The sequence below is a fragment of the Eutrema salsugineum genome, unplaced genomic scaffold (assembly GCF_000478725.1).
Source record: "Eutrema salsugineum unplaced genomic scaffold, Eutsalg1_0 scaffold_5, whole genome shotgun sequence".
In the NCBI taxonomy this organism is placed as follows: Eukaryota; Viridiplantae; Streptophyta; class Magnoliopsida; order Brassicales; family Brassicaceae; genus Eutrema; species Eutrema salsugineum.
The window spans coordinates 3,762,179-3,789,687 of NW_006256612.1; the positions used below are offsets into that span (position 1 = coordinate 3,762,179).

The 27,509-nt window shown below is 35.1% G+C and overlaps 6 protein-coding genes and 2 pseudogenes across 6 annotated transcripts; 3 read left to right on the forward strand and 5 right to left on the reverse strand.

Moving 5' to 3' along the window:
* The first annotated feature begins 982 nt into the window (after positions 1-982).
* LOC18991960 (potassium transporter 10) lies at positions 983-4,942 on the forward strand. The gene is made up of 7 exons (XM_006415304.2): positions 983-1,949; positions 2,155-2,380; positions 2,465-2,710; positions 2,787-2,837; positions 2,931-3,191; positions 3,279-3,446; positions 3,548-4,942. The coding sequence occupies exons 1-7, from the start codon at positions 1,806-1,808 to the stop codon at positions 4,843-4,845; spliced, it is 2,394 nt and encodes a 797-aa protein (XP_006415367.1). The 5' UTR covers positions 983-1,805; the 3' UTR covers positions 4,846-4,942.
* Positions 4,943-5,115: 173 nt separating this feature from the next.
* LOC112083964 lies at positions 5,116-7,807 on the reverse strand (annotated as a pseudogene).
* A 2,189-nt stretch (positions 7,808-9,996) lies between these two features.
* LOC18991961 (uncharacterized protein At4g15970) lies at positions 9,997-12,162 on the forward strand. The gene is made up of 3 exons (XM_006415305.2): positions 9,997-10,293; positions 10,635-11,012; positions 11,435-12,162. Exons 1-3 carry the CDS (start codon positions 10,015-10,017, stop codon positions 11,945-11,947), a joined length of 1,170 nt encoding a protein of 389 aa, XP_006415368.2. The 5' UTR covers positions 9,997-10,014; the 3' UTR covers positions 11,948-12,162.
* A 2,014-nt stretch (positions 12,163-14,176) lies between these two features.
* Positions 14,177-16,014, forward strand: LOC18991962 (uncharacterized protein At4g15970). Its single transcript, XM_006415306.2, has 3 exons — positions 14,177-14,493; positions 14,653-15,027; positions 15,306-16,014. The coding sequence occupies exons 1-3, from the start codon at positions 14,203-14,205 to the stop codon at positions 15,810-15,812; spliced, it is 1,173 nt and encodes a 390-aa protein (XP_006415369.2). The 5' UTR covers positions 14,177-14,202; the 3' UTR covers positions 15,813-16,014.
* A 989-nt stretch (positions 16,015-17,003) lies between these two features.
* LOC18991963 (putative F-box protein At5g42430) lies at positions 17,004-18,086 on the reverse strand. The gene is given in 3 exon segments (XM_024152187.1): positions 17,004-17,737; positions 17,740-17,948; positions 17,950-18,086. Coding segments are annotated over 3 exon segments (1,080 nt in total).
* A 2,311-nt stretch (positions 18,087-20,397) lies between these two features.
* LOC18991964 (putative F-box protein At1g30925) lies at positions 20,398-21,489 on the reverse strand. Its single transcript, XM_006415308.1, has one exon. The coding sequence runs from the start codon at positions 21,487-21,489 to the stop codon at positions 20,398-20,400; it is 1,092 nt and encodes a 363-aa protein (XP_006415371.1).
* Positions 21,490-22,014: 525 nt separating this feature from the next.
* LOC112083965 lies at positions 22,015-22,878 on the reverse strand. The gene is made up of 2 exons (XM_024152188.1): positions 22,725-22,878; positions 22,015-22,586 (listed from the first exon to the last, which is right to left on the reverse strand). Exons 1-2 carry the CDS (start codon positions 22,876-22,878, stop codon positions 22,015-22,017), a joined length of 726 nt encoding a protein of 241 aa, XP_024007956.1.
* A 3,058-nt stretch (positions 22,879-25,936) lies between these two features.
* LOC18991965 lies at positions 25,937-27,237 on the reverse strand (annotated as a pseudogene).
* Between the last annotated feature and the right edge of the window lie 272 nt (positions 27,238-27,509).

Genomic DNA, 27,509 nt, shown 5'->3' on the forward strand with positions numbered 1-27,509 from the left:
TAAAAAGATTAATTAGATCAAAATTTACATTAATATTGTTAGAACTCTTATAGAGTTTCTACTGTAGTTTTCAACTTTTTCTTATATACTGCGTAAATGATTTCCATATGTATTTCAGATTGTTGTTCCATTTGAATTAAGTCCACGTTGTACCTAACTTATAGAAAATACAGTGATAACTTTTCTTTCTGGAAAGTTATAATATAATTCGCCCTTTAACAAAAAAAAAGTGGAGTATAATATAATCGATCGTCTAATCGAACACTAAATAAAACCACTTGTTTAGTTTTGATTCAGTATAATGGGGTTGGTTTACGAATTAAGCTATTTTTCATTAACTAATGTGAGTTTAACTTATTTTAATAAATAAAAAGCTTTATGTTTAACTCTGCAATCTCAATTGATGATCAATCAATTTATTTACAAGAGGATGAATTGTGTTTTAAAAGTAAATTGTGGTATATTAATGAGATTAATAAACTGCATAAATATAGTCAGAGTTTATAAGGTAAATTGGATTATTATATACTGCTACGAATGAGTTGTATAAGAGCATATACATCAGGGGATTAAGAGGGGTTCATAGCACAGTTTTTGAGATAAAAGAGTTTAATCTTAAAGAGACAAGACGGTATTATCCGAAATGGAATATTCTGATTGGTCAAAAATTATAATTTTCGAACTAAATAAAAAAAAATTAAAACAAAAAAATATTATTATATTCTAATAAACCCCTTTCTTAGGGGTTCATGTACATGCTATAACTTGGTATTTTGCGATATATACATGAAAAATAAATGCATGTAGTAGTTAAAAATTTAATACATGTAAGAAAAGGGACTAAATCATGTTGCCAAAAAAGACAGAGAGACTTCGAGAGTAGTACAATTTCTACAAAGGAAGTTTAACGCTAATTATTTATTCTGACTTCAAAAAGAAAACGTATCTCTCGTAATCATATCTCCTCTATCCCTCTCAGCCTCTCTCTCTGTCTCTCTCCGGGAGAATAACCGGAGAAAATATAAAGAAACCAGTAATCTCTTTGTTTCTTTCAGTCATTATCTGAAAAAAGATTAGGAAAATATTATTATTTTTGTGAAAGGGAGAAAAATTTCTTAAACCCAATTGTTCTTTCTCTTCGATCGTCACCGTTATTCTTCTGGATTGGGTTGGGTAATTCGCAGAGATTTTCTGGGTTTTGTATTAATTGATTCTCACTGTTGCTGATTCGACCCGGAGCCACCAAAGTAAATGCTCTGTAACGTGGAAAACATTTTCTTTTCTAGAGAAAATTTTCGAACTCATTCGGTTTCTCCATAGCTATAAGCTTTGGGTTTTTAGGGTTCTTTTTGAAAAAGAGGAAAAAAAATTAAATTTTTTTGGGTAGAAATTTGATAGTGCATATTCAGAACAGAAAAAGTTTAAACCTTTAATCGTTTGTTACCTTTTTTCGATTTGTCTACATTTTAAGTATGGATTTTTGCTCAATTTAGGTGTAAGTACACAAACAGATTTTTTACTTCTCTTTCAATTCTTTTGCCTTTTTGTGAAAATCGCATGTATCTTGTGATTTTCCCATTTTTATTCCTCGTTTTGGGATTCATAAATTCTCTGTTAATTGAGGAAATTCATAGAATTCAAGTGATTCAAAATCGAGTCAAATTCAGGGTTTTTGTTTCCTTGTTTGGGTAGTGAAGATCAGGGCGTGTGGATATAGAGATTCAGGGTTCTGGGTTTATAGCAAAAAAGGTTTCGTGTGTTTTTAGAATCAAAGGTGATATTTTTCTGTTCTCGAGAAAACAAAAATGGCGGCAAGAGTAGAAGCATCAATTGGTAGTGAGATTGGTGAAGAGACTGATGAGAGAGGAAGTATGTGGGACTTGGATCAGTCGCTTGATCAACCTATGGATGCAGAAGCTGGTCGGCTCAGGAATATGTATAGAGAAAAGGTTTAAATATCAAATCTTGTTTTCTCTTCGAATCTAAATTCTGAAAATTTTCCATGTTTATATCGAAATTCAGCTCCTTCAAATGCTAAATCGTATTGGTTTATGGTTGTTTAGTTGCTCTTTGGATTGAAGAAACAAAGAAAGTGACATAAAGGGAGAAACTTTTAGTTCTTTAAGATATAATGTAGTATTCGTTTTTTCGCAGAAATTCTCGGCCTTTCTGCTTCTGCAACTCTCGTTTCAGAGCCTCGGTGTTGTTTATGGAGATTTGGGAACTTCTCCTTTATATGTTTTCTACAATACATTTCCTCGCGGGATTCAAGACCCTGAAGATATCATTGGAGCTCTATCGCTAATCATTTATTCCCTCACACTCATCCCTCTCCTCAAATACGTTTTCGTTGTATGCAAAGCAAACGACAACGGTCAAGGTAGTAACGTCACATCTTTTACTTACATTCTCATTTATACGTATTGCTTTCTTTGCTTTGAATGATGTCTTGTTTGGTGAATAGGTGGAACATTTGCTCTGTATTCTTTGCTCTGTAGACACGCAAAAGTGAACACAATCCCGAACCAACACCGTACAGATGAAGAGCTCACAACTTATAGCCGTTCTACGTTTCATGAGCATTCTTTTGCTGCAAAAACCAAGAGATGGTTAGAGAAAGGTCCCTCTAGGAAAAACTCGCTGCTTATTCTCGTTCTTGTCGGTACTTGCATGGTGATCGGTGATGGAATCCTTACACCTGCCATTTCTGGTAATGCCATTACTCACTTACCTTCCAAATATATACCATTTTGCAAGTATCTCAGTGTCTTTAAAATCTGTTGTAGTTCTATCTGCTGCTGGTGGGCTCAGGGTTAACCTTCCTCATATAAACAATGGTAAAGCTCTATTCTACAGTGCCATTTACTTCAGTGTTGATAATTTGATTGATCAGATTTAGGCTTTGGTTGTTGTTGTTGTTGTTGTTACAGGTGTTGTTGTTGTTGTTGCGGTTGTGATATTAGTGAGCTTGTTTAGTGTACAGCATTATGGAACAGACAGGGTCGGTTGGCTTTTCGCTCCTGTTGTGTTCCTCTGGTTTCTCTTTATCGCGAGTATTGGTATGTACAATGTGTGGAAACATGACCCGAGCGTCTTGAAAGCTTTCTCTCCGGTTTATATATATCGGTATTTCAAAAGAGGAGGTCAAGATCGATGGACCTCTCTTGGAGGCATAATGCTTAGTATCACTGGTAAAAGAAACTGATCAAAATATTGTTATCGTCTTCTTCATCTTATCACCTTTTTTTGTTTTGTTATTCATTTGCTTCTTGTTTCAGGGATCGAAGCTCTCTTTGCTGATCTATCACACTTTCCAGTCTCAGCTGTGCAAATTGCTTTTACTGTAATTGTTTTTCCTTGCCTCCTCTTGGCGTATAGTGGACAAGCTGCTTACCTTAGGAAGTATCCACATCATGTAGAAGACGCGTTTTATCAATCCATTCCAAGTTTGTTATATCTTTTGAATCAATCTCATTTTTATAGAATGTTATCTCTGGACAATAAACTCAAATGAAAGTTTCTGTTTTTGTGTTTCTTGTTGTTGCAGAGAGTGTTTACTGGCCAATGTTCATAGTTGCAACATTTGCTGCAATAGTTGCAAGCCAAGCCACAATATCAGCGACATTCTCGTTGATCAAGCAAGCTCTCGCTCACGGATGTTTCCCTAGAGTCAAAGTCGTGCACACTTCCCGGAAGTTTCTTGGTCAAATCTATGTCCCTGACATAAACTGGATCCTCATGATCCTCTGCATAGCCGTAACCACCGGATTCAAGAACCAGAACCAGATAGGAAACGCTTATGGCACAGCGGTTGTGATCGTCATGCTCGTCACAACTCTTCTCATGATGCTGATCATGATACTCGTTTGGCGTTGCCATTGGGTCTTGGTCCTCTTGTTCACCGTTCTTTCCCTTGTCGTCGAATGCACTTACTTCTCTGCCGTGCTCTTCAAGGTAAACCAAGGAGGTTGGGTGCCACTTGTCATCGCTGCGGCGTTTCTCATCATCATGTACGTATGGCATTACGGAACGCTCAAGAGGTATGAGTTTGAGATGCATAGTAAAGTCTCCATGGCTTGGATTCTTGGTCTTGGTCCTAGTCTTGGTCTTGTCCGTGTTCCCGGGATTGGTCTTGTTTACACCGAGCTAGCTAGTGGAGTGCCTCACATCTTCTCTCATTTCATCACAAACTTGCCTGCGATTCACTCTGTGGTGGTCTTTGTTTGCGTCAAGAACCTCCCTGTCTACACTGTACCAGAGGAAGAACGGTTCCTCGTGAAAAGAATCGGGCCAAGAAACTTCCACATGTTCCGCTGCGTCGCGAGGTATGGATACAGAGACTTGCACAAGAAAGATGATGACTTTGAGAAACGGCTCTTTGAAAGTCTCTTCCTTTTCGTCCGACTTGAGTCAATGATGGAAGGCTGCTCGGATTCCGACGAGTATAGCGTCTGTGGAAGCCAACAACAACAACAACAAGTCAGAGACGGGCTTGGGGATGGATACGAGAGTAGGAACTTGTCGACTTTTGATACGTTTGATTCGGTAGAGTCAGTGATAGTACCTGCAGGGGGAATCAAACGGACGAGCCACACTGTGACGGGGTCGAGCCAGATTAGCGGAGGAGTGGACGAGCTGGAGTTTATAAACAGGTGCAGAGACGCAGGAGTGGTGCATATTATGGGGAACACAGTGATTCGAGCTAGGAGGGAAGCGAGGTTTTACAAGAGGATAGCTATTGATTATGTGTATGCGTTTCTTAGGAAGATTTGTAGAGAGAATAGTGCTATCTTCAATGTTCCTCAGGAAAGCCTTTTGAATGTCGGGCAGATTTTTTATGTGTAATGCAATGTATCATGTAAAGTGTAAGACATGATTGGTTTTATATGTTGCTAGAAGCTGTTAAAGATAATAATAGTAGTTTATGACCATTTAATATAAATACCAATGGAGTCAGGACCGGATCTAAGATTTTGAGGGTTTGAAACAAAATAAAAAATAAAGGTCGCTATTTTTTTTTATAAAAAAAAAATTTAGATAAAAAAACTTTTAAAAGTGCGAACGTACTAATATTAATGATACACAAGTAATTCCAAAAAAAAAACTAATAGCAATCTATGGATTTCGAAAAATAAGTCTTCTTATATTTTTCTCCGCAAAATCATTTATCAAACTTTGGTAGTTAAGCTTTCCAACCATATCTCTCTTAATTGACAACATTGCCAAACCATTCAGTCTCTCCTCTGACATAGTTGACCGCAAGTAAGACTTTATTAACTTCAGCTTGGAAAAACTTCTTTCAGCCGAAGCAGCAGAAACTGGAATAGTTAGCATCACTCTATATGCAATCCACGTATTTGGATAACCATGACCTTCAAATCTTCTTAAAAAATCTAACACTTCAACAGCTTTCTTGATCTCAGTTGGCAAAACATTTCTTAGAATTTTGATCTCTAGATATAAATGATATCCATCAATGTCTGAATTGGCACCATGTTTAAGAGAAGATTCAAGGTTGATACATTTTGCCTTCAAACTATCATCCGTTGCCGATTTGAGCTTATGTAGATCAAACAAAAATCCAAAAGTTTTTTCATACTCTTCAAATTGTTCAAACCTTATTTGAAGAGATACTATAGCTTGATCCACGATTCTCAAGAAATAATCAATCTTAAACTTCTCTTCCTCACTTAGCATCTCAGATTCATCATCTCTTTTTACTGCTTCATCAAAATGCTTCTTCTTTTTAATAATGCGCTTTCGTTTCACTGAAAAGTCTGGTTCGATATCCATAGACTCTGCAATAATTTTAGCTTCTGCTTTTGCTTTTTCAAATCCAGTTTCTCTATAGTTTTTCAGAAACGATACTAACCCTTTCAATTGAACAATAGCATTATCAATATCAATATGCTCTGATTGCATCATCTTACTTACGGTATTGACGGCAAACAGAAGATCATACCAAATAACCATACCAAATAAGAACTCAAACCCTCCAATTCCATGAGTTTCGCTTGTGGCAAGAGCTTCAGCATCGCTACGAGCTCCAGGATCATCACAGTTTTCTGCCAAGTAATCCAAAGCATCTCTTATTTTTGGAGCTTGAAATCGAATTGCTCGAACACTTTCAACGCGACTTTCCCAACGAGTTTCTGATAGTGACTTAAGTGTGAGACCTCCTACCATCTGCTTAAATAGCTCCCACTTATTTGAAGATGATGAAAACAAACAATATATCCGTTGAATGATTCCAAAGAAAGCAATCGCTTTTGAAGATGATTTAGCCATATCAGAAAGTGCCAAGTTAAGACTATGACAACCACAAGGTGTATAAAATGCTCTTGAATTGATGTCAAGCAATCTTTTTTGTACTCCTTTGTGTTTTCCCTTCATATTATATCCATTGTCGTAGCCTTGCCCTCTCACATCATCAATACTCAAATTAAGACCAACCAATGTCGAACAAAGCAACTCAAAAAGCCCTTCTCCAGATTTATCTGCAACTTCTAAGAATGTCACAAAAAACTCTTCAACTTGTGTTTTAGCCATGTAGACATCCACACATCTGATAATAAGACTCATTTGTTCTTTATGACTCTTATCTGGAGTGCAATCGAGAATAACGAGAAATATTTGGCTTCTTGATTTTTTTTTGATGATCATAGATTTGACTTCAGACCCTAGCATAACAATCAACTCATCCTGAATAGTGTGGCTTAAATAGTGATAATGAATCTCACCTCCTTTAACCCGTCTGATATGCTCTCGCATGACTGGATCAAAACCTCCAAATGATTCAATAAAACTCAGAAAGTTTCCATTGTTTCTTTGACCAAGCTTTTCATTAGTCCCACGAAAAGCTAAATTTTGTTTAGCAAGAGTTGTCACCAATGAAAATATTCTCAACAAAACCTCTCTCCAATGGGTTTTCTCTTTATTAATTTCTTCTTGGAGACCCTTATCAATCGTCTGATTCTTCTTTAGCCTAAATTCTAATTCCATCCACCGACTCATACACCAAATATGGTAGTGACTAGTTTCATGTTGACTCAGTCGTATCTTGATATTCTTCCAATCATTGAACCCCTTGCTTGACAACTGATTAGTATCTTGATCTCGACCAAACAACTTGCAGCAAAAACAATATGCTCGATCTGATACTTTTGAATAAAGTAGCCAATTCCGATCTTGTTTCTCTCCATTTATCAAGTCTCTTATATAATACTTGCAAGAAAAATGCCGACCATCATTATTTTTTGGAAATACATAATTCTCATATGCTCTTTTCATAGGACCTTTTTTCACTAGATAATCTTTCAAACTCTGATCAATTATTTTCCAGTTTGCAGGATCAGTTCTATCCAAAATTCTCTCTTGTTCTTGAGTGTTCAAATCATCTTTTTCAGATATCTTCTCTTCTTCCTCTGTCTTATCATTCTCTAAACCAGTAAGATTTTCATCACAAACTCCACCGCCCTCATTCACATCTTCTTCAGATCTCTTCTCTTCTTCCTCTGCCTTATCATTGTCTAAACTAGAAGGATTTTCATCACAAACTCCATCACCCTCATTCATTGAAGAGTTTTTGATCTTTTAACAAACTTCAACATAGAATTTGCTTGAGACTTATCAGATTTTTCTTTTCTTTTCTTCTCTCTTGCTTTTTGAGCTCCTGATTTACACTTTGTTTTTCGTATTGAAATTCCTAGAAATTTCATGTTTAAGAATAAAAATCAAAATTCCAATTCTAAACAGAAAAAAGAAATATCAATTTTTAATTTTATTACTTAAAAAAATTACCTGACATTGCTAGATTTTGATTGTGATTAAAACAGAAATAAATTGATTTGAGAAATGCCGGCCAAAACTTCTGTGACTCGTCGGCGATAGGGTGAAACCGGATCAGCTAGATTCGACTATAACCAAAAAATTTGATGATAACTGAAAAATTGCCCGAGTTATTAACAAAACCGATTATTAATCGGTTAAACCGGTTAAATATTATACTGGTTGAATTTTGTCAAGTTTTAGTAAAATTAGACAAATATTATGTGGGTTTTATTCAGGCTCGTATGAGTTAAAAATGCTGGAGCATATATTCTATTTATACAGAAAAGTGAGACGTTCTTTTCACTCAATTGTCGATGTGAGATTTTGAAAAAGTTGTTTTCTTTAACTTTTTTTCTGGGTCTGGTCGAAATGTGCCTAAATATTTGAACTGAAATTTTTTTTTTTTGAATTTTTATGGACTGAATACAAAATTAATGGGCTGAATTTTAGTCAAAAAATATGGGGGCCTGAAACAAATGTTTCATTGGGCTTTGCCCAAATCCGGTCCAGTCAAATTCAACTAAAGTTTTCTAATTTCTAATCTAATTTTAGAGGTTTCTTACTTCAAATACATAGTTATCAAAGTCAGCATATTGATTTTTTTCTTCAGCGGTGTAAGATGAATTGATTTGAATCATTTGATGGTTATCTTTGAGGATTTTATGGAAAATAACTCTAAAGAATCGGCATATCTAAAATTCTCAGCTAGATTTTTAAGATAGAATCCATCAACTAAACATTTGTTATTGAAATTCACCACCAGTCTATAGAAAATCTTGAGTGGCTTTCCTTTAATGAAACACATCACTTTATGTTTGCTGGTAGAACGTCATAGTTACTTTTAATAACAATATTATGTTCGATATAGAAAAGAAATCGATACATTAAATTTTCAATTGTGTATGAAACCTATCTTAGCTAAGAATGTTAACAAATAGTCAAATACTATTATTTTCTTATAACTACTTTAAAAATGATATTTCTCTATCTTTTAAAATAACTACAGTTTTTTTTTTTTTTTAAGTTCAAGGATTAGACGACTTATTTAAGCTCAAGGATTTAAGACAAGTTCTTGAGGATTGGGCAACTTATTTGTCTAACGAAGACCCAGAAAGAGGGTTTCGACAGCTGATGAATTGCCGGAGAAGTCTAAGGCTGAGGTCTTACAAAAGGAGAGGTTGATTTCGTTCCCGTGACATTGGTGGAAAGCAAAATAAAATACCCAAATGAAGAAAAAATATCATGTTCACTACATTATAGATTAACTCTTAATATATAATAATGACTAGATTGAAATTTGATTCGTTGTTACCAAGATCTCTCTAGAACCTTGGATTTTTTGTTTGTGTTTGCCTTTGGGTTATAATTAGTGTAATTTTTTTTTCAAAAGAACCCATGACCTTAGAAGTTTTTTTTGTTATTACCTTAGAATTTACATTGGAAATAATCAAGATTTGAGTTAAAATAGTAGAGAAGCACAGGCCGTTTATTTGACTACGAAGAGCCGTAGAAAGTTGTATTCAATCAGATGCAGTTTAATTGACTTACCAACAATGATATCTAAGAACAGCAATCCTTTGTGTGTGAATTAAGTACCCGGAAATGCTCCAAAATCGACCCAAATCGGTAGAGATGTCAAATCAGGCTTGCTATTATTTGTCTTTAGGAGGATATTCCAGGAGACAAGAGCAGGCGGAGGAAGAATTTACGTTTACTAACATGTTTTTCTTGTGAACTTTATTGACCTTATATAAAGTTATAATCTACAAAGAATTTACGTTTGTAACATGCACTAGTGACAAGTCTACAAAGAGTTTGATAGTTTTTAATATGTTATCCGATTTCAGTCAAATCAATTTATTTTTATATTATCCAAGGAATCAAAAATTTCATTTTCTTATACTAAAAATAGAAGTAACATCAATTTTCTATCATGTAAAGCTCGACAATCATCTAGCTTTTTTCTTCAGTACGACAATTATCTAGTTAAAATCACAAATAAACTCATGATAGAAATATGCTAATAATATAAATACGTGCACGTTGCCGTGACAAATTATTAGTCACCTACTTGCCAAGGAAAGAAACATTATAATTAAGCTGATAATATATATATTAAGTTAGTATATCATATACACTTCTCTCAACACTTTACTAAGAAAGAGATTTGAGTTAAGATTAAATATGATCATAAGTAAGAAAACGGCGGCTGAACCTGCAAACGTTAGCGTCTACGATCCAGAGTCGCAGCCGCAGAAGCAAACGCTACATCAAGTACTGCTAGCAAAGTGGAGAGACGTGAATATGATTGTTTTTTCCGTTACTCTTACACTCTTCCTCTGTCCACTTGTCTACCATTCAGCGTCTCGTCTCATGACGCAATCACTGCCGCAAAGTTCAAACGTTTCTGCATTTGAGCCGCATCTGATCACTGCTAAACACGATTTTAACAACACCGACACCGTTAGTAATCTATCCATACATATATACAGTATCATATTATAAGCTAAATTTAAGTTTATCTATATATATGTGGAGAGTCTACAATATACTAAATTAGAATGGTTGCTATTTTGTATTCTATAAAAAATCTATTATATTTTGACAATGTGAAAGCTTATACTCGTGTATATGCAAATGCAAATAAAACGCAGAAATTGCGTTTCTAACAATCGAGGTCTTACGCTAGATTTTTGGAATGAAATTTCCGATTAGTTATATATATATATATATATATATATATATAATTCTTTGTGTTGCTATAAAAAGATTGCATAATATAGTTTCTTTTGGTGAATTGATAGTTTGAGGCAGAAGATAGGGGAAATTTGGCGAGAATCTTGAAGGAAGCATCGATGAAGGAGAAGAAGACGGTGATAATAACGATGATGAATCAGGCTTGGGCCGAACCAAATTCTACGTTTGACGTATTTCTTGAAGGCTTTTACGCCGGCGAAGGGACAGAGAGACTGCTACTTCACGTGGTGGTGGTATGTTTGGACGAAAAGGCCTACTCACGGTGCAATGAGGTCCATCCTCGCCGTTGCTTCTTGTTGAGGACTACCGGAGTTGATTTCTCCGGCGAGAAGCGGTTCATGGTGCCTGATTATCTCAAAATGATGTGGCTTCGAGTCGAGTTCTTGGGTTCTTTGCTAAAGCTTAGATATAACTTCCTCTTCACGGTAACTTTTCTTTACCTCATTTGCATTAATACGAAGCCTTTTTTTTTTTTTTTTTTGCTTCTTGTTTCAGTCTCAATGTTTGCATGTTAAAATTAATGGCTTGCTCACTCTGAAATAAAATACAACATATATGTTTATCAATTTTCATTTGAGAATTGTAAACATCAAAAACGTAGATGAAAATGATTTCTTGTGTTTCTGTTTTCGCATTTGTAGTTGTTGAAATTTTGTTTTCAAGTTATATTTCATGAAATTAAAGCAAACAAATTAATCTAAAATATAAGAATAAATAGAAACAAAGATAACCACACACACCCAAATAAAATTATCGGAACTTTCTAGCGAAAGAATATCTTCAAGATATCAATTACAAGTTTTTTTTTTTTTTTTTGCTACCACAAGTTTGAAATTTTGGAAAACAGGATATGGATACAATGTGGCTCCGAGATCCATTCCCTGGACTATTTTCAGCGGTAGATTTCCAAGTCGCTGGAGATTACTATTATTACAATGGAAATTCTAGCGACACACGCAACAGAGCTAATGGTGGCTTCAATTTCGTCGTGTCAAACCACAGAACAATCGAGTTTTACAATTACTGGTATGCGTCGAGGCTGAGATTCCCGGGTAAAAATGAGCAAGTCGTGCTGGAGCGGATCAAACATGATCATTTTATTAAAAAATTAGGACTCAAGATGAGGTTTCTTGATCCAGTTTACTTTGGCAATTTCTGCCAACCAAATTGGGATATTAGCAAAGTCTATCTAATGCATGGCAATTGCTGCGGTGGTAAAAGGAACAAGGTTAAGGATTTAAGACAAGTTCTTGAGGATTGGAGAAATTATATGTCCGTAGCTGCTTCTGGGAAAGCCAATGGCCGCAAGTTAGGGTTTCGAAAACCGATGAATTGCTGGAAAAGAGCGAGGAGACATTAGTGAAATTTGTATTTGGGGGAAAAATATGTTTTTATGAATTCACCTCGTTTTAGTGATCCTGGTGTTAGTAGAAGCAGAAGTAAAAGTCTTGTCACATTACATTCTCAAGAGTAGTAATAATAATGGCTATGCAAATTCGGTGCATTTTTTAATAAATCACCATTGCCAATTATTGTAAACGATGTGTGAGATGATATATATTTGCGTGTAAAAGTTTGAGGAAATTTCTAATAACTCATTGGTTTGTTTTTTTGCTATCATGTATCCAACTGCTACCTAAGAAAAAAGTAATCTTAACAATTATAGCTATTATGCAAATATGAATCCAAAAATTATACTCTCAGAAACTAATTCTTCAATTGATGAACTTTACAAATGTGTAGAAAGCTTTGTCGACTATTTTGATAACTAGTTAATTTTGCATATTATATTTTAACACTATAGTGAGTCTTATACGTTTGTAAGTGACAACATTTATAGAAAAAAAATTTGAATACGCCAAAATTAATCTCACTAAAGCGATTTTTTTTTTTCATCCACAAAAGTTAATTATCTTACCAGGTAGTTTACGTTCACGAGTGCCTTGAAAAAAATATACTCACCTACTTCTACTCGACAGAGAAAATTAAATATACATATAATGCTTATGGTGACGCATCTTTTTCACAATAATATTCAGTCAATATCAGCAACTTTTAGCAATTACATGAGAAAACGATTTTTGAGAAACATCTTAAAATTCTTCGTGTGTCATTACAATCTTATGGACTCGATCCCATGTTATGATATATGTAAGCGACTAATCCGTGCATTTGCGGTTTACAATCTATTATATTAAAACAGAAACACTTTTAGTGTTTGTTTCTAAACACTACCAAAGTTTTTTTAAAAAATATTTTTTTATATATAGAAATTTAATTTCGAAAATTAGATATTAATTTAGATAACTAAAAATATTCTTAAATATAGATTATATCTATAGTCTATAGATATTAATTTAAATAGACTTTCTTAAATTTAGGTTAGATTTAATTTAACATTTAAATTTAAATAAGATTTTCAGAATAACACATATGATTAACAAATATCTTATTATATTTTTTTTAATCATATTTTATCAAATTAAAATTTCACATATTAAAAATAGATAAATATTAATATTATATAATAATTTGATAGGACAAGTTAAGTTTTTTTTTTATAATTATGTTTTTATGCAGGTTAGGTTATCAAAGCATGCAAAATATTAAGAGAAAATTATTTCAAAATTAGTAAATATTTATATTATAAAGTAATATAAACGGTCGGGTTAGAATTATAATTTTATAATCATAGTCTTTTCGGATTAATAAAATAAGCGAGTTAGAAATATATTTTTATAATAACGGTTACTTTTTGATTAATAAAATAACCAGGTTACAATTATGTTTTTATGATTATGGTGGTCATAATAATACTGAAGGAAAAAAAATATATATATCTAAACACAAATTGTTTTTATATAACTTATTAAAAATTATATTTATAAAGAAAACATAAATTAGATTACAATTTTATTAAAACAAAATTTCGATTGCATGGGATAAAATTTAGTTCGAGTTTAAATCTTGATACAATATAAATTCTCTCTCCGATTCCTTATTTTTTTAATATAATTTTTTTGTATATGGCTAAGCAACTCACTTTCATTTACCACTAAAGTAACTCTTATACGTTTGTAAGTAAAATCATTTATAGGCAAAAAAAAATCTTCATTTGATCGTATTGATTTACATTTATACGCAATCGCAAAAGCTAATTAGCTTTACCAGCTAAATCAATTACGTTCACGGTGTGCCTTGAAAAAAATATACTAACCTATTTCTACTTGGCAAGAAAAATAAATATATTTTTATATGCATATAGAGACTCAACTTTTCACAACAATATTCAATTTAGCTCTCATATTGAAATTTACATTTTATGTTACATGGAAAAACAACATTTTGAAACAAAAAAGAAACATTTTTATATTCGTTCCATTTTTCTTGGCGTTTATCTTTACAACAACCAAAAAAAAAAAAATCGCTTCAAATAAACACAAACGCAAACGCCAAAAAAAAAGATCGAAGATTTAATCTGTACGTTGCGAGATTTCACACGACAATGACCGAACATGTTATAAAACAATATACGTAACAAATGAGTCCGGAAACACATACATATAAGCGATACTATAAGAGAAAGAGATTGGACTTAAGACAATATTATGAAATATGATCATCTCTAAGAAAACGGCAGCCAGCTTTAACACTACCGTTAACAACGGTAGCGGCGGTCTAGAGTCGCAGCCGCTGAAGCATATGTTGCCGCAACTTCAAGCAAAGTGGAGAGAACTTAAATGGATAGCTTGTCTCTTGGGTTTGACAGTTTTGCTTTCTTTAATTGTCTACCATTTGGCCTCACTTGTTCAGCCACTGCCTCTACCGCTACCGCAAATTTCCAGCTTTTCAGCGTTTGTGCCACCGTTGATCACTGACAAACAAAAACCTAACTACACTGAAACCGTTAGTAACCTTATTTTCATGTTTTACATTATTATTATATCATCGGAAACATGTTTCTATATGAAGTTTACGTATGTTGAAGATTAAGTAATCTACAACACATAAATTTCGTAAATTTTGTATTGATTTTGTAATTTTTTTGCTTTGTTTGGTTGGTAGTCTGAGGAAGAAGATAGGAGAAATTTGGCAAGAATCCTAAGAGAAGCATCGACGGAAGAGAAGACGGTGATAGTGACTATGATGAATCAGGCTTATGCGGAACGAAACTCAACATTCGATGTGTTTCTCGAGGGCTTTCGAGTCGGCAACGGCACTGAGAGACTGCTCCGTCACGTTGTGGTGGTGTGTTTGGACAAGAAAGCTTACTCACGGTGTGTGGAGGTCTTCCCTCGCCGTTGCTTTTTTCTGAGGACAGCCGGAATTGATTTCTCCGGCGAGAGACTGTTCATGGTTGGGGATAATCTCAAGATGATGTGGCGCCGAACCGAGTTCTTGGGTTCTTTGCTTAAACTTGGATATAACTTCCTCTTCACGGTAGCTCTCTAAGCTTATCGAATGCATTTATTAAAGAAAAAGATTACTGTTACTACTCGTTTCGTTTTAGTTTAGTTATAACTTGTTATGAAATTTTATCATGACCGACTAAGAAGTTTTGATTTTGCTATTAAAACTAATGAAACCAATCGAGTTATAAACAAATTAATATTGGTTTCGGCTTTAAGAATTTATGTTTGGTTTTAAATCCTTTTTCGTACGTACTACCACCTCTATCAATTTATTTTATAATGTCTTCAGATTTAATATTGTTTTAGGACATGGATACACTGTGGCTTCGAGATCCATTTCCTCGATTCATTGCAAATGTAGATTTTCAGATCGCTTGTGATCACTTCAATGGAAACGTCAGTGACACTCACAATTATGCCAATGGGGGATTCAAATTCGTCATTGCCAACGACAGAACAGTAGAATTCTACAAATATTGGTATGAGTCCAGACTGAGATTCCCCGGAAAAAACGAGCAGGACGTGACTAACAAAATCAAAGACGATCAATACATCAAAAAGATTGGGCTGAAGATGAGGTTTCTCGACGCGACACACGTTGGAAATTTCTGCCAACCAAACTGGGATATTACCAAAGTTTGCGTAATGCATGGGAATTGTTGCATTGGACAAGATAATAAGCTCAAGGATTTAAGACAAGTTCTTGAGGATTGGACGACTTATTTGTCCAACGAAGATCCAAAAAGAGGGTTTCAACAGCCGATGAATTGCCGGAGAAGTCTAAGGCGGAGGTCTTACAAAAGGAGAGGTTGATTTCGTTTCCGTGACATTGGTGGAAAGTAAAGAATAATAGCCAAATGAAGCAAAAAAATATCATGTTCAACAATACATTATAGTGATTGGAGATTGTTGTTACTTGACGACCCATATATTATTAAACACATTAGATAAACCCATACCTTAGAAGGTATGCAGAGTGTTTGTTTCATCTGTCTGTATCGCTGGCTAATTTCTAGAGGAATGCTTATTAAACTCTGTTTTGTATTTTAACTGTTTTTTGTTTTTTGTTTTTTTTTTTAGTTTTCATGTCGTTAAAACCTGGCAATACTTAGAGTGGGGCAGCTTTGCTACTGCAAAGTAACATTATGGAAGAATTGGACAGTATTCCACATGAGCTTAAGATTAAATTTCTGGAACACAAGTTGCTGATTACAGATAACAGACACAGGTTTCTCCATCTAGTTAGAGGAGGAGAGATCAAACTATTCTCTACGAGTAAGGCTGATCTTGTTCCTGTGTTGCGTGGTTTGGGGTTACCATTCCCCAAGAAAGAAGAATCTGGACAACCAGTCCCAAAGGAGCAAGGATTCTGTTTGTTTGCATCTGTTTGTTTCATTTTGGCAATTCTTAATATGCTTTTAGAAAAACATGGATCTGAGACTGTTTTTTTATTTTAATGTCCTTGTGCAGCCTTAAAGTGTCTTTAATTTATATTTTATTTTTCTGTTGTCTACTGCTTGCAGAAAGGCGACCCTTAACTCTAAACTTGCGGGTCGCCTTTCTGCTTGCGTCTGGTGTTGGACACAAAACACAACTTTGGGATCATGTGCCCATCTAGATAAAATTTGAAGGGTTTGGTAGACGTGTTGAGAAATTTGGAGGGTTTTGAGAGATCAAGACGCCATTGATTCCTGAAACAAGTATATGGAGTCTCTCTTCTCTTCACCAATGTCATACACTTCCGCCACTTTATTTTATATGATGTTAAGGCTTTCGAGCATATTAGACATTCACTATTAAAGATTCTTAAAGGAAGACTCTACAAGAGTTGAAGAGTGTGATAGATGTGGGATCTAACATTATATTGCTTTCAAGTAAAATGAAATACAGTTAGGACATGGAGATGAAAACCTAAAACAAAGTATGATATGATATGCCAATAGCTCACAGCAAAACACCTGAAGATGAACAGCCACGTCACACCCAAACTAGCTAGACTCTCTTTTATAAAAAGTTTAGATCCTCTACATAGTCTATAAAGGCAGAAACACTATGACGATGCTCATAGTATTCTCCAAAACCTTGAATTTCAACACTTTGGAGAGTGTTCCTTTCCGGACTGAAGTAGAAAACATAATACGGTTTAGATGTATAGTCCTTCGACAACAGAATTTCACCTGTAGCAGTCACCCCAACGACGGAAATAGAATACCAGTCTTCGATTTTATCATCTTGCAAAGTGTAGACATATTCAGACCATTTCTGTTCCTCGACATCTTCTAGAACCCGCAAACACAACTTAAGGGTACCACTTCTATCAGCGCTATCATCATTCATAAAAATCCCACCTAATTTACCCTTATAGTTTATCAAATGATCATAAATAAAACATTCTTCTTCCATAACTTCAATGAATTTGAATTTCTCGGACCTAACATCAAAGCAAACTATCAATTCAGAAGTATCATGTTCAGCTACGTAATACAAAACTCCATTGATGCATATCCGTTTGGACCATGCAAGGTAAGGATAATGAGTTAAGGGACACTGGACCTTCCTCCAAGTCATTTCTTTAGTTCCTAATGTCCGAATTCTATGATCATCCTTAGCCACTGAAAATACCTTGAATTGTTTGTCAATTGGATCAAACCCTAAAAAGCTATATGACCCTCCATATGTTCTTAGTTCAGGTAAGCTCGCACATTGCCCTGTACTAGGGTTATATATCACATGCACTTTATATGAGAACTGTCTATAACGAAAAAGATCAAACCAGAGGCATATCCAATAGATTCCATCGACAAGTACTCGTCAGGGATTTTCACTCGAAAACCGGCTGCGACTACAAGAGAAGACTTCTCATATGGATTCTGAGGCTGAGGTGACGAGAAGAAGCTCCACCCGCGGCTTCCTTGGAGGAGGAATAAGAGACGTGGACGAGTCGAGGATGGTGAGGAACAAGTCGGTGAAATATGGATGATGAAGTTTGGAACCCCATAGTTTAGACAGACAACGAAACCTCACGATAGACTTTGAATGCAATCTCGAGAATATGTTGAGAACGAGATCAGTCGGGATGGAATCCATTATCGTGAGGAGATGTGTAAGAACTCTATATTAAGACCTAGAGAAGCCAACTTATATATCATGTGATAAGCAATAATAATACAAAAAAAAAGTATAACAAAAAAAAGGGTGGATCTTATTCAGGGTCGGCGCTAAAAAAGGCCCAACTTGATTTGTTTTTTTTGTAAAAAGGGTAAATTATTGTATAATTTGATTTGTATATGATGATTTTGGGGATGAAAAAAAATTGCCTCTCGCTTAGGATTTTCAAGATTATTCTATAAAAATAAGTGAAAATGCAATGTAACTAATACAAGGTTATTTGTTACAATAATAAACTAATACAAGGTTATGACCTTTTGAGTCATACAATTGCTAGAGTAGTTTAGAGAACTGCGTGTTCAGTTGGGAACAGTTACTAGCCAACTATTCAAAAGTCCATCGATTTATGTAACAGAAATTGAAAAGCCATATGTTTCCATCTTTGTTTTGGCTAGGATGTTGAGAAGATGTATAAAGTATCATAGATACTTATGAACAATCACCCAAAGCGCAGAGAAGAATCTCCCAAAACAATTGAACTTGCGCTCCTCTATGCATCATGATCGTGTTGTATTGACTGATCTGTGGAAGAGATACAATTATACGAGTACAAATCATTCAATATAGAGTCGGCGTTAAGCTAAGGCCTAAAAATCTGAAGTACACAAGGTTCAGACTAAGATTCCCCGGAAAAATGAGCAGGACGTAATCAACAAGATCAAAGACGATCAATACATCAAAAAGATTGGGCTCAAAATTAGGTTTCTCGACGCGACACACGTTGGAAATTTCTGCCAACCAAACTGGATATTACCAAACTTTGCGTAATGCATGGGAACTGTTGCATTGGACAAGATAACAAGCTCTGAGACAAGTTCTTGAGGATTGGACGACTTTTCTGTCCAACGAAGACCCTGAAAGAGGATTTCGACAGCCGATGAATTGCTGGAGAATTCCAAGGCGGAGGTCTTACAGAAGGAGAGGTTAATTTCGTTTCCGTGACATTGGTGGAAAGTAAAGAAAAATAGCCAAATGAAGAAAAAATATCATGTTCAAGAATACATTATAGTGTTTGGAGATTGTTCTTACTTGACCCATATATTATTAAACACATCAGATAAACAAATCTGAGAAATTTTTCTGGAATTCGTTTGATTCCATCGTTTCATAATTACATAAAACAGGCATAAGAATTTCTATCTGCTGGAACAAATCTTTCATTAAGAATTTTTTTCTTTAAAAAAGTATCATCTATCTAGAGTAAAAGATCCTACAACGTTTTGTTTTTCTTCGGATGATAATCATTCTTGATGCAAAGAAGTTAAAAGTGAAAAAAGTATCTTCAGGACAACGATCGTCGTCAAACCACGCATGGGATGATCAAAGGCTGGTTCAAGTAAGAACAATCTCACACTAATGGTTAGCACTCTATCTTGTTTCCCAAGCAACCCTTCCTAGCAGATCCTCTGTTTCTGAGCAGTTTATTTCAATACTCTTTTCTAAGCAGATTATTTCAATGGCTCTGTTGTTCTCCGACTTAGGTAGAATTGTTTTGTTCAGGACCTTCAGGTAATGAGTTGATTTGATTTCCCGTGAAATATTTTATAAATCGATCGTAGTATTTGCTTAGGCTAATTAACTGTTCAACACTATATATATGACGTTTTTTTTTTTTTGCTAATAACAATTATAATCTGATGGTATAGAGCCTGGAATAAGATTTTAGCTAAATTGCGTGAAGGGTTTGATCTCAGTTGACTTTATTTATTTTTGTTGACAATTGCGTGATGCATTGTCGATTTCACAAGCAAACAAGTGACTTTATGTTTCAGTTGTGATGTGTAAGGAATATAAATATTATGAGAACAACTTCAGCCCACATGAATAAAAAAAACTTAATTTCTTAAGATTTTGTTTTGTAACTTAGGGAAGCTATCGCTCAAAGGACGTATATAAAGCTTCAACTCTTGTCTCGGACTGAAACTGAACCAGGAGGGAGTATAAGTATGGAGTCTCTCTTCTCTTCACCAATGTCATACACTTCCGCCACTGTATTTATATGATGTTAAGGCTTACGAGCATATTAGACATTCACTATTAAAGATTCTTAAAGGAAGACTCTGCAAGAATTGAAGAGTGGTAATGTGAGATCAAACATTATATTGCTTTCAATTAAAATGAAATACAGTTAGAACATGGAGATGAAAAGAAAGTATGATATGCCAATAGCTCACAGCAAAACACCTGAAGATGAACAGCCACGTCACACTCAAACTAGCTAGACTCTACTTTAGAAAAAGTTTAGATCCTCTACATAGTCTATAGAGACAGAAACACTACGACGATTCGCATCAGAGTATTCTCCAAAACCTTGGATTTCAACACTTTGGAGAGTGTTCCTTACGGGATTGAAGTAGAAGACATAAATCGGTTTAGATTTATAGTTCTTCAACAATACAATTTCACCTGTAGCAGTCATTCCAACGACAGAAATATAATACCAGTTGTCGATTTTATCATCCCGCAAAGTGTGGACATATTTAGACCATTTCTGTTTCTCGACATCCTCTAGAACCCACAAACACAGCTTAGGGATACCACTTCTATCAGCGTTATCATTCTTCATAAAAATCCCACCTAATTTACCCTTATAGTTTATCAATTCATCATAATAAAAGCATTCTTCTTCTTCAATGACTTCAATGAATTTGAATTTCTCGGACCTAACATCAAAGCAAACTATCAATTCAGAAGTATCATTGACAGCCAAGTAATACAAAACCCCATTGATGCATATCCGTGTGGAGTAAGGACAATGGGTTAAGGGACACTGGATCTTCCTCCAAATCATTTCTCCAGTTCCTAATGTCAGAATTCTATGACCATCCTCAGCCACTGACAATATCTTGAATTGCTTTTCAATCGGATCAAACCCAAAAAAGCTATGTGACCCTCCAGGCATTCTCAGTTTAGGCAAGCTTGCACATTGTCCTGTACTAGGGTTACATATCAAATGCACTTTATATGTATACCCTTCTGAGGTTTGTGTATAACAAAAATAGATCAAACCAGAGGCATATCCAATAAATTCCATCGACAAGTCTTTAGGGATCTTCACTCGAAAACCGGCTGTGACTACAAGAGAAGACTTCTCATATGGATTCTGAGGCTGAGGCGACGAGAAGAAGCTCAAACTGCGGTTTCCTTGGAGGAGGAATAAGAGACGTGGACGAGTCGAGGATTTGATGAGATAAAAGTCGGTGAAGTATGAATGATGAAGTTTGGAACCCCATAGTTTAGACAGACAACGAAACCTCACGATAGACTTTGAAGGCAATCTCGAGAATATGTCGAGGACGAGATCAGTCGGGATGGGATTCATTATCGTTGTTGCTGTATTTCCTGACCGGTCGAAAAGAGATTTGTAAGAACTCTATATTAAGACCTAGAGAAGCCAACTTATATATATCGTGTGACATTGACAACGACAAGTCGTGACAAGTAATAATAAGAAAAAGTAAAAAAAAAAACGGTGGATCGTATTCAAGGTCGGCGCTAAGAGCACCTCCATTGGTGTTACTCACCTTGTGTCTCTTAAGAATATTTTAGTGTTATTTTTAGGGAAAGAGAAAAAGTTTAGAGAATCATGTATTTGGGGTGTCCATTAGTGTTATCTTATTGGTGTCTCTTAATAATAAAATAATAATTTTTAAAAAAAAAACAATTTACATAATTTTTTTAATTTTTACTAATGTTATTTAAAATGATATTTAAAGAAATAGTAAATTATTTTACAATACTAAAATTTTAAACATACAACTTATTGAAAAAAAACATAAAACGATACAATTTTAAGACATAGAACTTATTGAACAAGAAAACATCAAATGTAAATTCAATTTGTGGTTTAGCCACCAAATTTGTTCCAAATATGCTCCATCAAATCAGCTTGCAAACGTTCATGTATTTTTTTATCACGAACTTCGTTCCGATTTCCGATCATATTGTTGATATTTGTAGACATATCCGTAGAATACGTCATATCAACGTGTGACGATCTGGTTCCGTCTGGTTGTTGGAATCCTGAAATATCATACAAACTGCGGTTACCTCGTTCGTTTACCACAATCATATTGTGTAATATGATGGATGCCCTCATAATCTTTCTAATCTTTTCCTTATCCCAGATGAGTGCTGGATTTTTAATAATAGCAAATCGGGCTTGGAGAACCCCGAAAGCACGCTCGACATCTTTCCGGACGGATTCTTGATGTTTAGCAAACGTTGTTGCTTTCTCATCTTGTGGAAGGTGAATGGATTGTATAAAAGTTGCCCATTTCGGATAGATACCGTCGGTGAGGTAATAAGGCAACTTATAGTTGTGACCGTTGACAGTGTACCTCACTTTTGGAGCTCGACCTTGTAATATGTCATCAAACACAGGTGAACGGTCAAGCACGTTTATATCATTCAAAGTACCTGGAGGCCCAAAGAATGCATGCCATATCCAAAGATCGTATGATGCAACAGCTTCTAATACGATTGTCGGTTTTCCTGCACCACGTGTATACTGGCATTTCCAAGCGGTAGGACAGTTCTTTCATTCCCAATGCATACAATCAATGCTTCCTATCATCCCGGAAAAGCCACGTTCCTCTCCAAAAGGTTGTGTACCAAACACAGGCACTTGTGATGATCCAAGGTCAATGATCTGGCTCGTTAAAAGGTTTACAAAACCTTCGGTTGGACCATAATGGTTTTCGGATTCCATTATGGAGTGAAGTTAGTGTTTTAGAAGAAGTTTAGATAGATTGTTGTGAAAGTTGCTGTGTTTTAAAGAGATAGAAGTTTACTGTTTTAGTTTAAGGGTTTATGATGGGTTTTTAAGAGTTAAAAGTCATTTAATATCACACACCTAATAAGCATTGATTACTAGAGTAAACCGTTCATAGAAGTTAACCTCATCTATGCATTGAACACTACAGCCATTTATTACCAACCATCCTACGTAACTAAAAAATTAATTACATAGGAAAAAGATGACTAACCTTGCATAAAAAAGGGTCGGTTGCAGAGCCGGTTGCAGCTTCTCCATCTTCTTATTGTCCCATCATGTTACCCTCGTAAAACAAAACCAAAATAATTATCAATGTTAAAACCTATCAATGGAAATAACTACACCAACAACTTATCAATGGAAGCTTTAACTTGTTCACCTAACAAAAAGCAACGGTGCATTTAACACAAAACAAGATTAAATGGGCACTCAACCATAAAATAAACTACAAATTAAAACAACAAAGGTCACACCATAGCAACCATATAATGAACCCGATTACAAGCAACCGAATTGGTAAATAATTCACATAGCTCATTGACACCATATAATGAATTGTATATGGCTTGTTGATCGATATCATACCATAGCTCATTCACAACTCTCTTTCATTTACACGTTAATAATGAAACATATTAGAAGAACACAATCAAACGATGCTCATGACCCATAGAGATGATGAACACAATCAATAAAAAAAACACAAACTTGATCATTCGTAAGCCAAACAACACAAACAAAAAATTTCACCAAATCGACTGATCTTTCGTAATACCTAGTCCTAAACGATATCACAAGCCAAACAACACAAACCGAAACAAAAAAAAATTGAAATTTTTGTCCCCAATTCCACGAACCTTAATTTCACAAAGTCGATTAACAAAATTAATCTTCAATCGGTGTCAATGATTGCTACGAAGTCACGCACACACCTATTGTGTTCGAAACCACCCTAATTCAGATCAATTAAACGGAGTAAATCATTTCCCCCAAATCGACGAACCCTAAAAAAATTTCCCCAAATCGACGATTCTCGAGTCAACCTAAACAAGAAGCAATTACGAGAGTGGAATCTTACCTTGCATGTCGATTGGTGTCATCATTTGTAGAGGGATTAAGACGCTGCCGTGTCGGACCGACGATTTCAGCTCCGGCGAAGAAAATCGCCATCGAGAAAGAGAGAGAAGTGAAAGAGTCGAAAAAAATTTCTAAGTCCACGAAATGATTTCCCAAACAAAAAAATTAATAAAAAAAAAAATTTTACAAAAACCTGGCCAATCATCACTCTCTACGTGGCGTTAGAGACAGCTCCTTCATTTCTTATCTAAGGAGCGATCCGTGACATTTTGGGCTTAAAACATTTTTATAAAATGAGTTTTACCTAGGTTTTTGGGCCAATTTTTGTCTAAAGAGCACCAATGGAGGTGCTCTAAAAAGGCCCAACTTGATATGATTTTTTTTTTTTTGTAAAAAGGGTAAATTATTGTATAATTTGATATATATAATGCTTTTGGGGATGGAAAATAATTGCCTCTCGCTTAGGATTTTCAAGATTATTCTATAAAAATAAGTGAAAATGCAATGTAACAATACAAGGGTATTTGTTACAATAATAAACTAAGACAAGGTTTTGACCTTTTGAGTCATACAATTGCTAGAGTGGTTTAGAGAACAACGTATTCAGTTGGGAACAGTAACTAGCCAACGATTCAGAAGTCCATCGATTTATGTAACAGAAATTGAAAAGTCATATGTTTCCATCTTTTGGCTAGGATGTTGATAACATGTATAAAAAGTATGATAAATACAAATGAACAATCACCCAAAGCGGAGAGAACAATCTCCCAAAAATATTGAACTTCTCTTCCTCTATTCATCATGATCCTGTGTTATATTGGCTGATCTGTGGGAGAGATAACTGTTCAAAACTATATATAAATCTGACGTTTTTTTCATGCTAATTACAACTAAAATCTGATAGCATGTACATAGCATTGAATAATTTTTTTAATTGGGTGATAGGTTTGATGATCTCGACTTGATTTTATTTATTTTTGCTGATAAAATGGTATGTATGCATTGTCAATTTCACACAAGTGAATTTATGTAAATATAATGAAAACAACTTAATTTCTTGAGATTTTCTTTCATAACTTTGAAGCACTCAAACCGGTAACCTCTAGAGGACTCAGTCAGTACTCACTGGTTAGCAATTTCTCTTAAGGACAGGAATATTGGCAGTAGATGGTTTGAAGGCAGCCAAAGAAGCTGGAGCACGAGGAAGCATTTCACCGAGGCATGTACATTTAAACCATCACCAAGAAGCTTAGAGCTTAAAAATTTGGTTTTGGAAAACGATTTTAAACTTTTTTAAAAAAAATTAAGTCTGAGCTTTTGTCAGTTCTCATAAAAAAAAAGCCTAAATTTTGTTTTCTGTTTTCTGTTTGTTTGATTCTACTTATTTAGGTCTCACTGACTAGATTCAAAATCAAGTTTTCCAAAGTGTTTTGTGAATTTTTCTAAGTTCTAATTGTAGATTCCATCGTCTCAACAATTCTGTTTACGTAAAGTCCTCATAACAATTGTTTCTTATCTTCTTTGTTCAGATGCAGTTGTTGCAAATATCATTCAAGAAACCAAAGAAATTAAAAACTAAGTGAACATTTAAGTTTTACGAATTCAAATTGACTCTTGGCACACTCTTCAAGTATGTAAACAGCATGCATTATGCTCTCCTTTTTTTGGGTGAAAATTTTAAACACAGATTTATGATAAACATATTAGTTAGCTCCCAACTCCCAAGTAAAAGTCTAACATAATCAGAAAAAGAACATGATAACCAGAAAGAACAAAATATGAAAATACAACAGAGTGGTGAGGTTCACACGAAACTTGTAAATGAGAAGTGATCACAAGCACTCACAGGGAAAACAAGGTAGACTCTTGTAAATGAATTTGGCTTGGCCTCCAACAACAATATCAACATCTATTCTCACTCTAGTTTAGCTAATAGATCGTACCTTTTCAGCAGGACGGTTGTCGGCTGCTTGTTCTTCTTGCGAGTTTTTGTGGTTTTGGTAGTTTTGGCCTTTCGCCTGATGATACGTAAGCAATGGCTTGACTTGAGGTACTTTGCATCGTTAACACCTCTACATAGTCTACAAAGGCAGAAACGATATGAAGATTCTCATGATAGTATTCTCCAAATCCTTGGATTTCAACTCTCTGGAAAGTTTTCCTTTCGGGATTGAAGTAGAAAACAAAAAATGGTTTAGATCTAAAAGTATATTTCTCTGTCAAAACAATTTCACCCTTAGCAGTCACTCCAACGACAGAAGCATAGCTGAGATCAATGCTTTTATTCCCTGGCAAAGTGTAGACATAGTTCGACCATTCCTGTTTCTCCACATCCTCTAGAACCCACAAACACAGCTCAAGGGTATTACTATGGCCATCACCGTTCAGTTTAATCCCACCTAATTTGCCCTTATAGTTTACCAATATAGTGTAAAAGCATTTTGGCTTAATGAACTTAAATTTCTCAGACCTAACATCAAAACAAACTATCACATCAGACACACGAGACGTGCTAGTCGAAGCTAAGTAATACAAAACTCCATTGATACAGATCCCTTGAGAGTAAGGATCATGTTTGAATGGATATTGGATCTTCCTCCAATTCATTTCTCCAGTTCCTAACGTCAGAATCATATGATCATCAGAACAACCTAGATGACCCATAGACAATACTTTGAATTGTTTGCCAATCGGATCAAACCCTAAGAAGCTATAAAACTGGTTGTACCTTGTCAACTTAGGTAATGTCGCATACTGTCTCGTTCTAGGGTTAAATATCACAGGCACTAGTGCATCTTCACCCTTCTTTTGTGAGATACGCATGCCAGAGAAGTAGATCAAACCAGAAGCAGGGCCACGAAATTCTGTAGGAAACATGTCTCTAGATAACTTGACATGAAAATCGGCAGATAGAGAAGACTTCTCGTATGGATTATGAAACAGAGGCGACGAGAAGAAGCTCCACTCTCTCTCACCGTCTCGTTTGAGGGCGAATAAGAGACGTGGACGAGCACATGACCTTGTCAAGAACAACTCTGTGAAATAGTGACGATGAAGCATGGAACCCCATAGCTTCGAGAGGCTACGAAACCTAGCAGCTGACTTTGCTGGCAATCTCGAGAATATCTCGATAGTGAGATCAGTCGTGACGGAATCTGGAATCTCTCTTCCTCTTTTCGTTTTTTGGCATTGAATCTTCTCTCTTCCTCTCTTCATAATGATCGTTGTATTTGCTGAGCGTAGGGAGAGAGAGATACTAAGTACAAATCATTCGCAGAATCATAGAGTCGGCGCTAAACCTAAGACACCAAAATATGAGATTAGCGTACCAAAGTCGGTATAAAGTATCCAATAAAATACCAGTTCCGGTATGCATAATATTGAGTATTCTTTTTTTTTTTTTCCCGGCTAACATTTTATAGAAGAAAGTCAGTTTTCGAGCAGATTACTTCAATCCTCTGTTTTTGAGCGGATTTCAATGCTTTGTT

Coding starts and splice junctions, on each gene's coding strand:
- LOC18991961 (XM_006415305.2), top strand. CDS start 10,015: ATGATCATAAGTAAGAAAACGGCGGCTGAACCTGCAAACGTTAGCGTC. Junction 10,294..10,634: donor ATTTTAACAACACCGACACC/GTTAGTAATCTA, acceptor GTGAATTGATAG/TTTGAGGCAGAAGATAGGGG. Junction 11,013..11,434: donor GATATAACTTCCTCTTCACG/GTAACTTTTCTT, acceptor TTTGGAAAACAG/GATATGGATACAATGTGGCT.
- LOC18991960 (XM_006415304.2), top strand. CDS start 1,806: ATGGCGGCAAGAGTAGAAGCATCAATTGGTAGTGAGATTGGTGAAGAG. Junction 2,711..2,786: donor CCTTACACCTGCCATTTCTG/GTAATGCCATTA, acceptor AATCTGTTGTAG/TTCTATCTGCTGCTGGTGGG. Junction 3,192..3,278: donor CATAATGCTTAGTATCACTG/GTAAAAGAAACT, acceptor TTCTTGTTTCAG/GGATCGAAGCTCTCTTTGCT.
- LOC18991962 (XM_006415306.2), top strand. CDS start 14,203: ATGATCATCTCTAAGAAAACGGCAGCCAGCTTTAACACTACCGTTAAC. Junction 14,494..14,652: donor AACCTAACTACACTGAAACC/GTTAGTAACCTT, acceptor TTTGGTTGGTAG/TCTGAGGAAGAAGATAGGAG. Junction 15,028..15,305: donor GATATAACTTCCTCTTCACG/GTAGCTCTCTAA, acceptor ATATTGTTTTAG/GACATGGATACACTGTGGCT.
- LOC18991964 (XM_006415308.1), bottom strand. CDS start 21,489: ATGAATCCCATCCCGACTGATCTCGTCCTCGACATATTCTCGAGATTG.
- LOC112083965 (XM_024152188.1), bottom strand. CDS start 22,878: ATGGAATCCGAAAACCATTATGGTCCAACCGAAGGTTTTGTAAACCTT. Junction 22,587..22,724: donor GATGATAGGAAGCATTGATT/GTATGCATTGGG, acceptor TTGGGCCTCCAG/GTACTTTGAATGATATAAAC.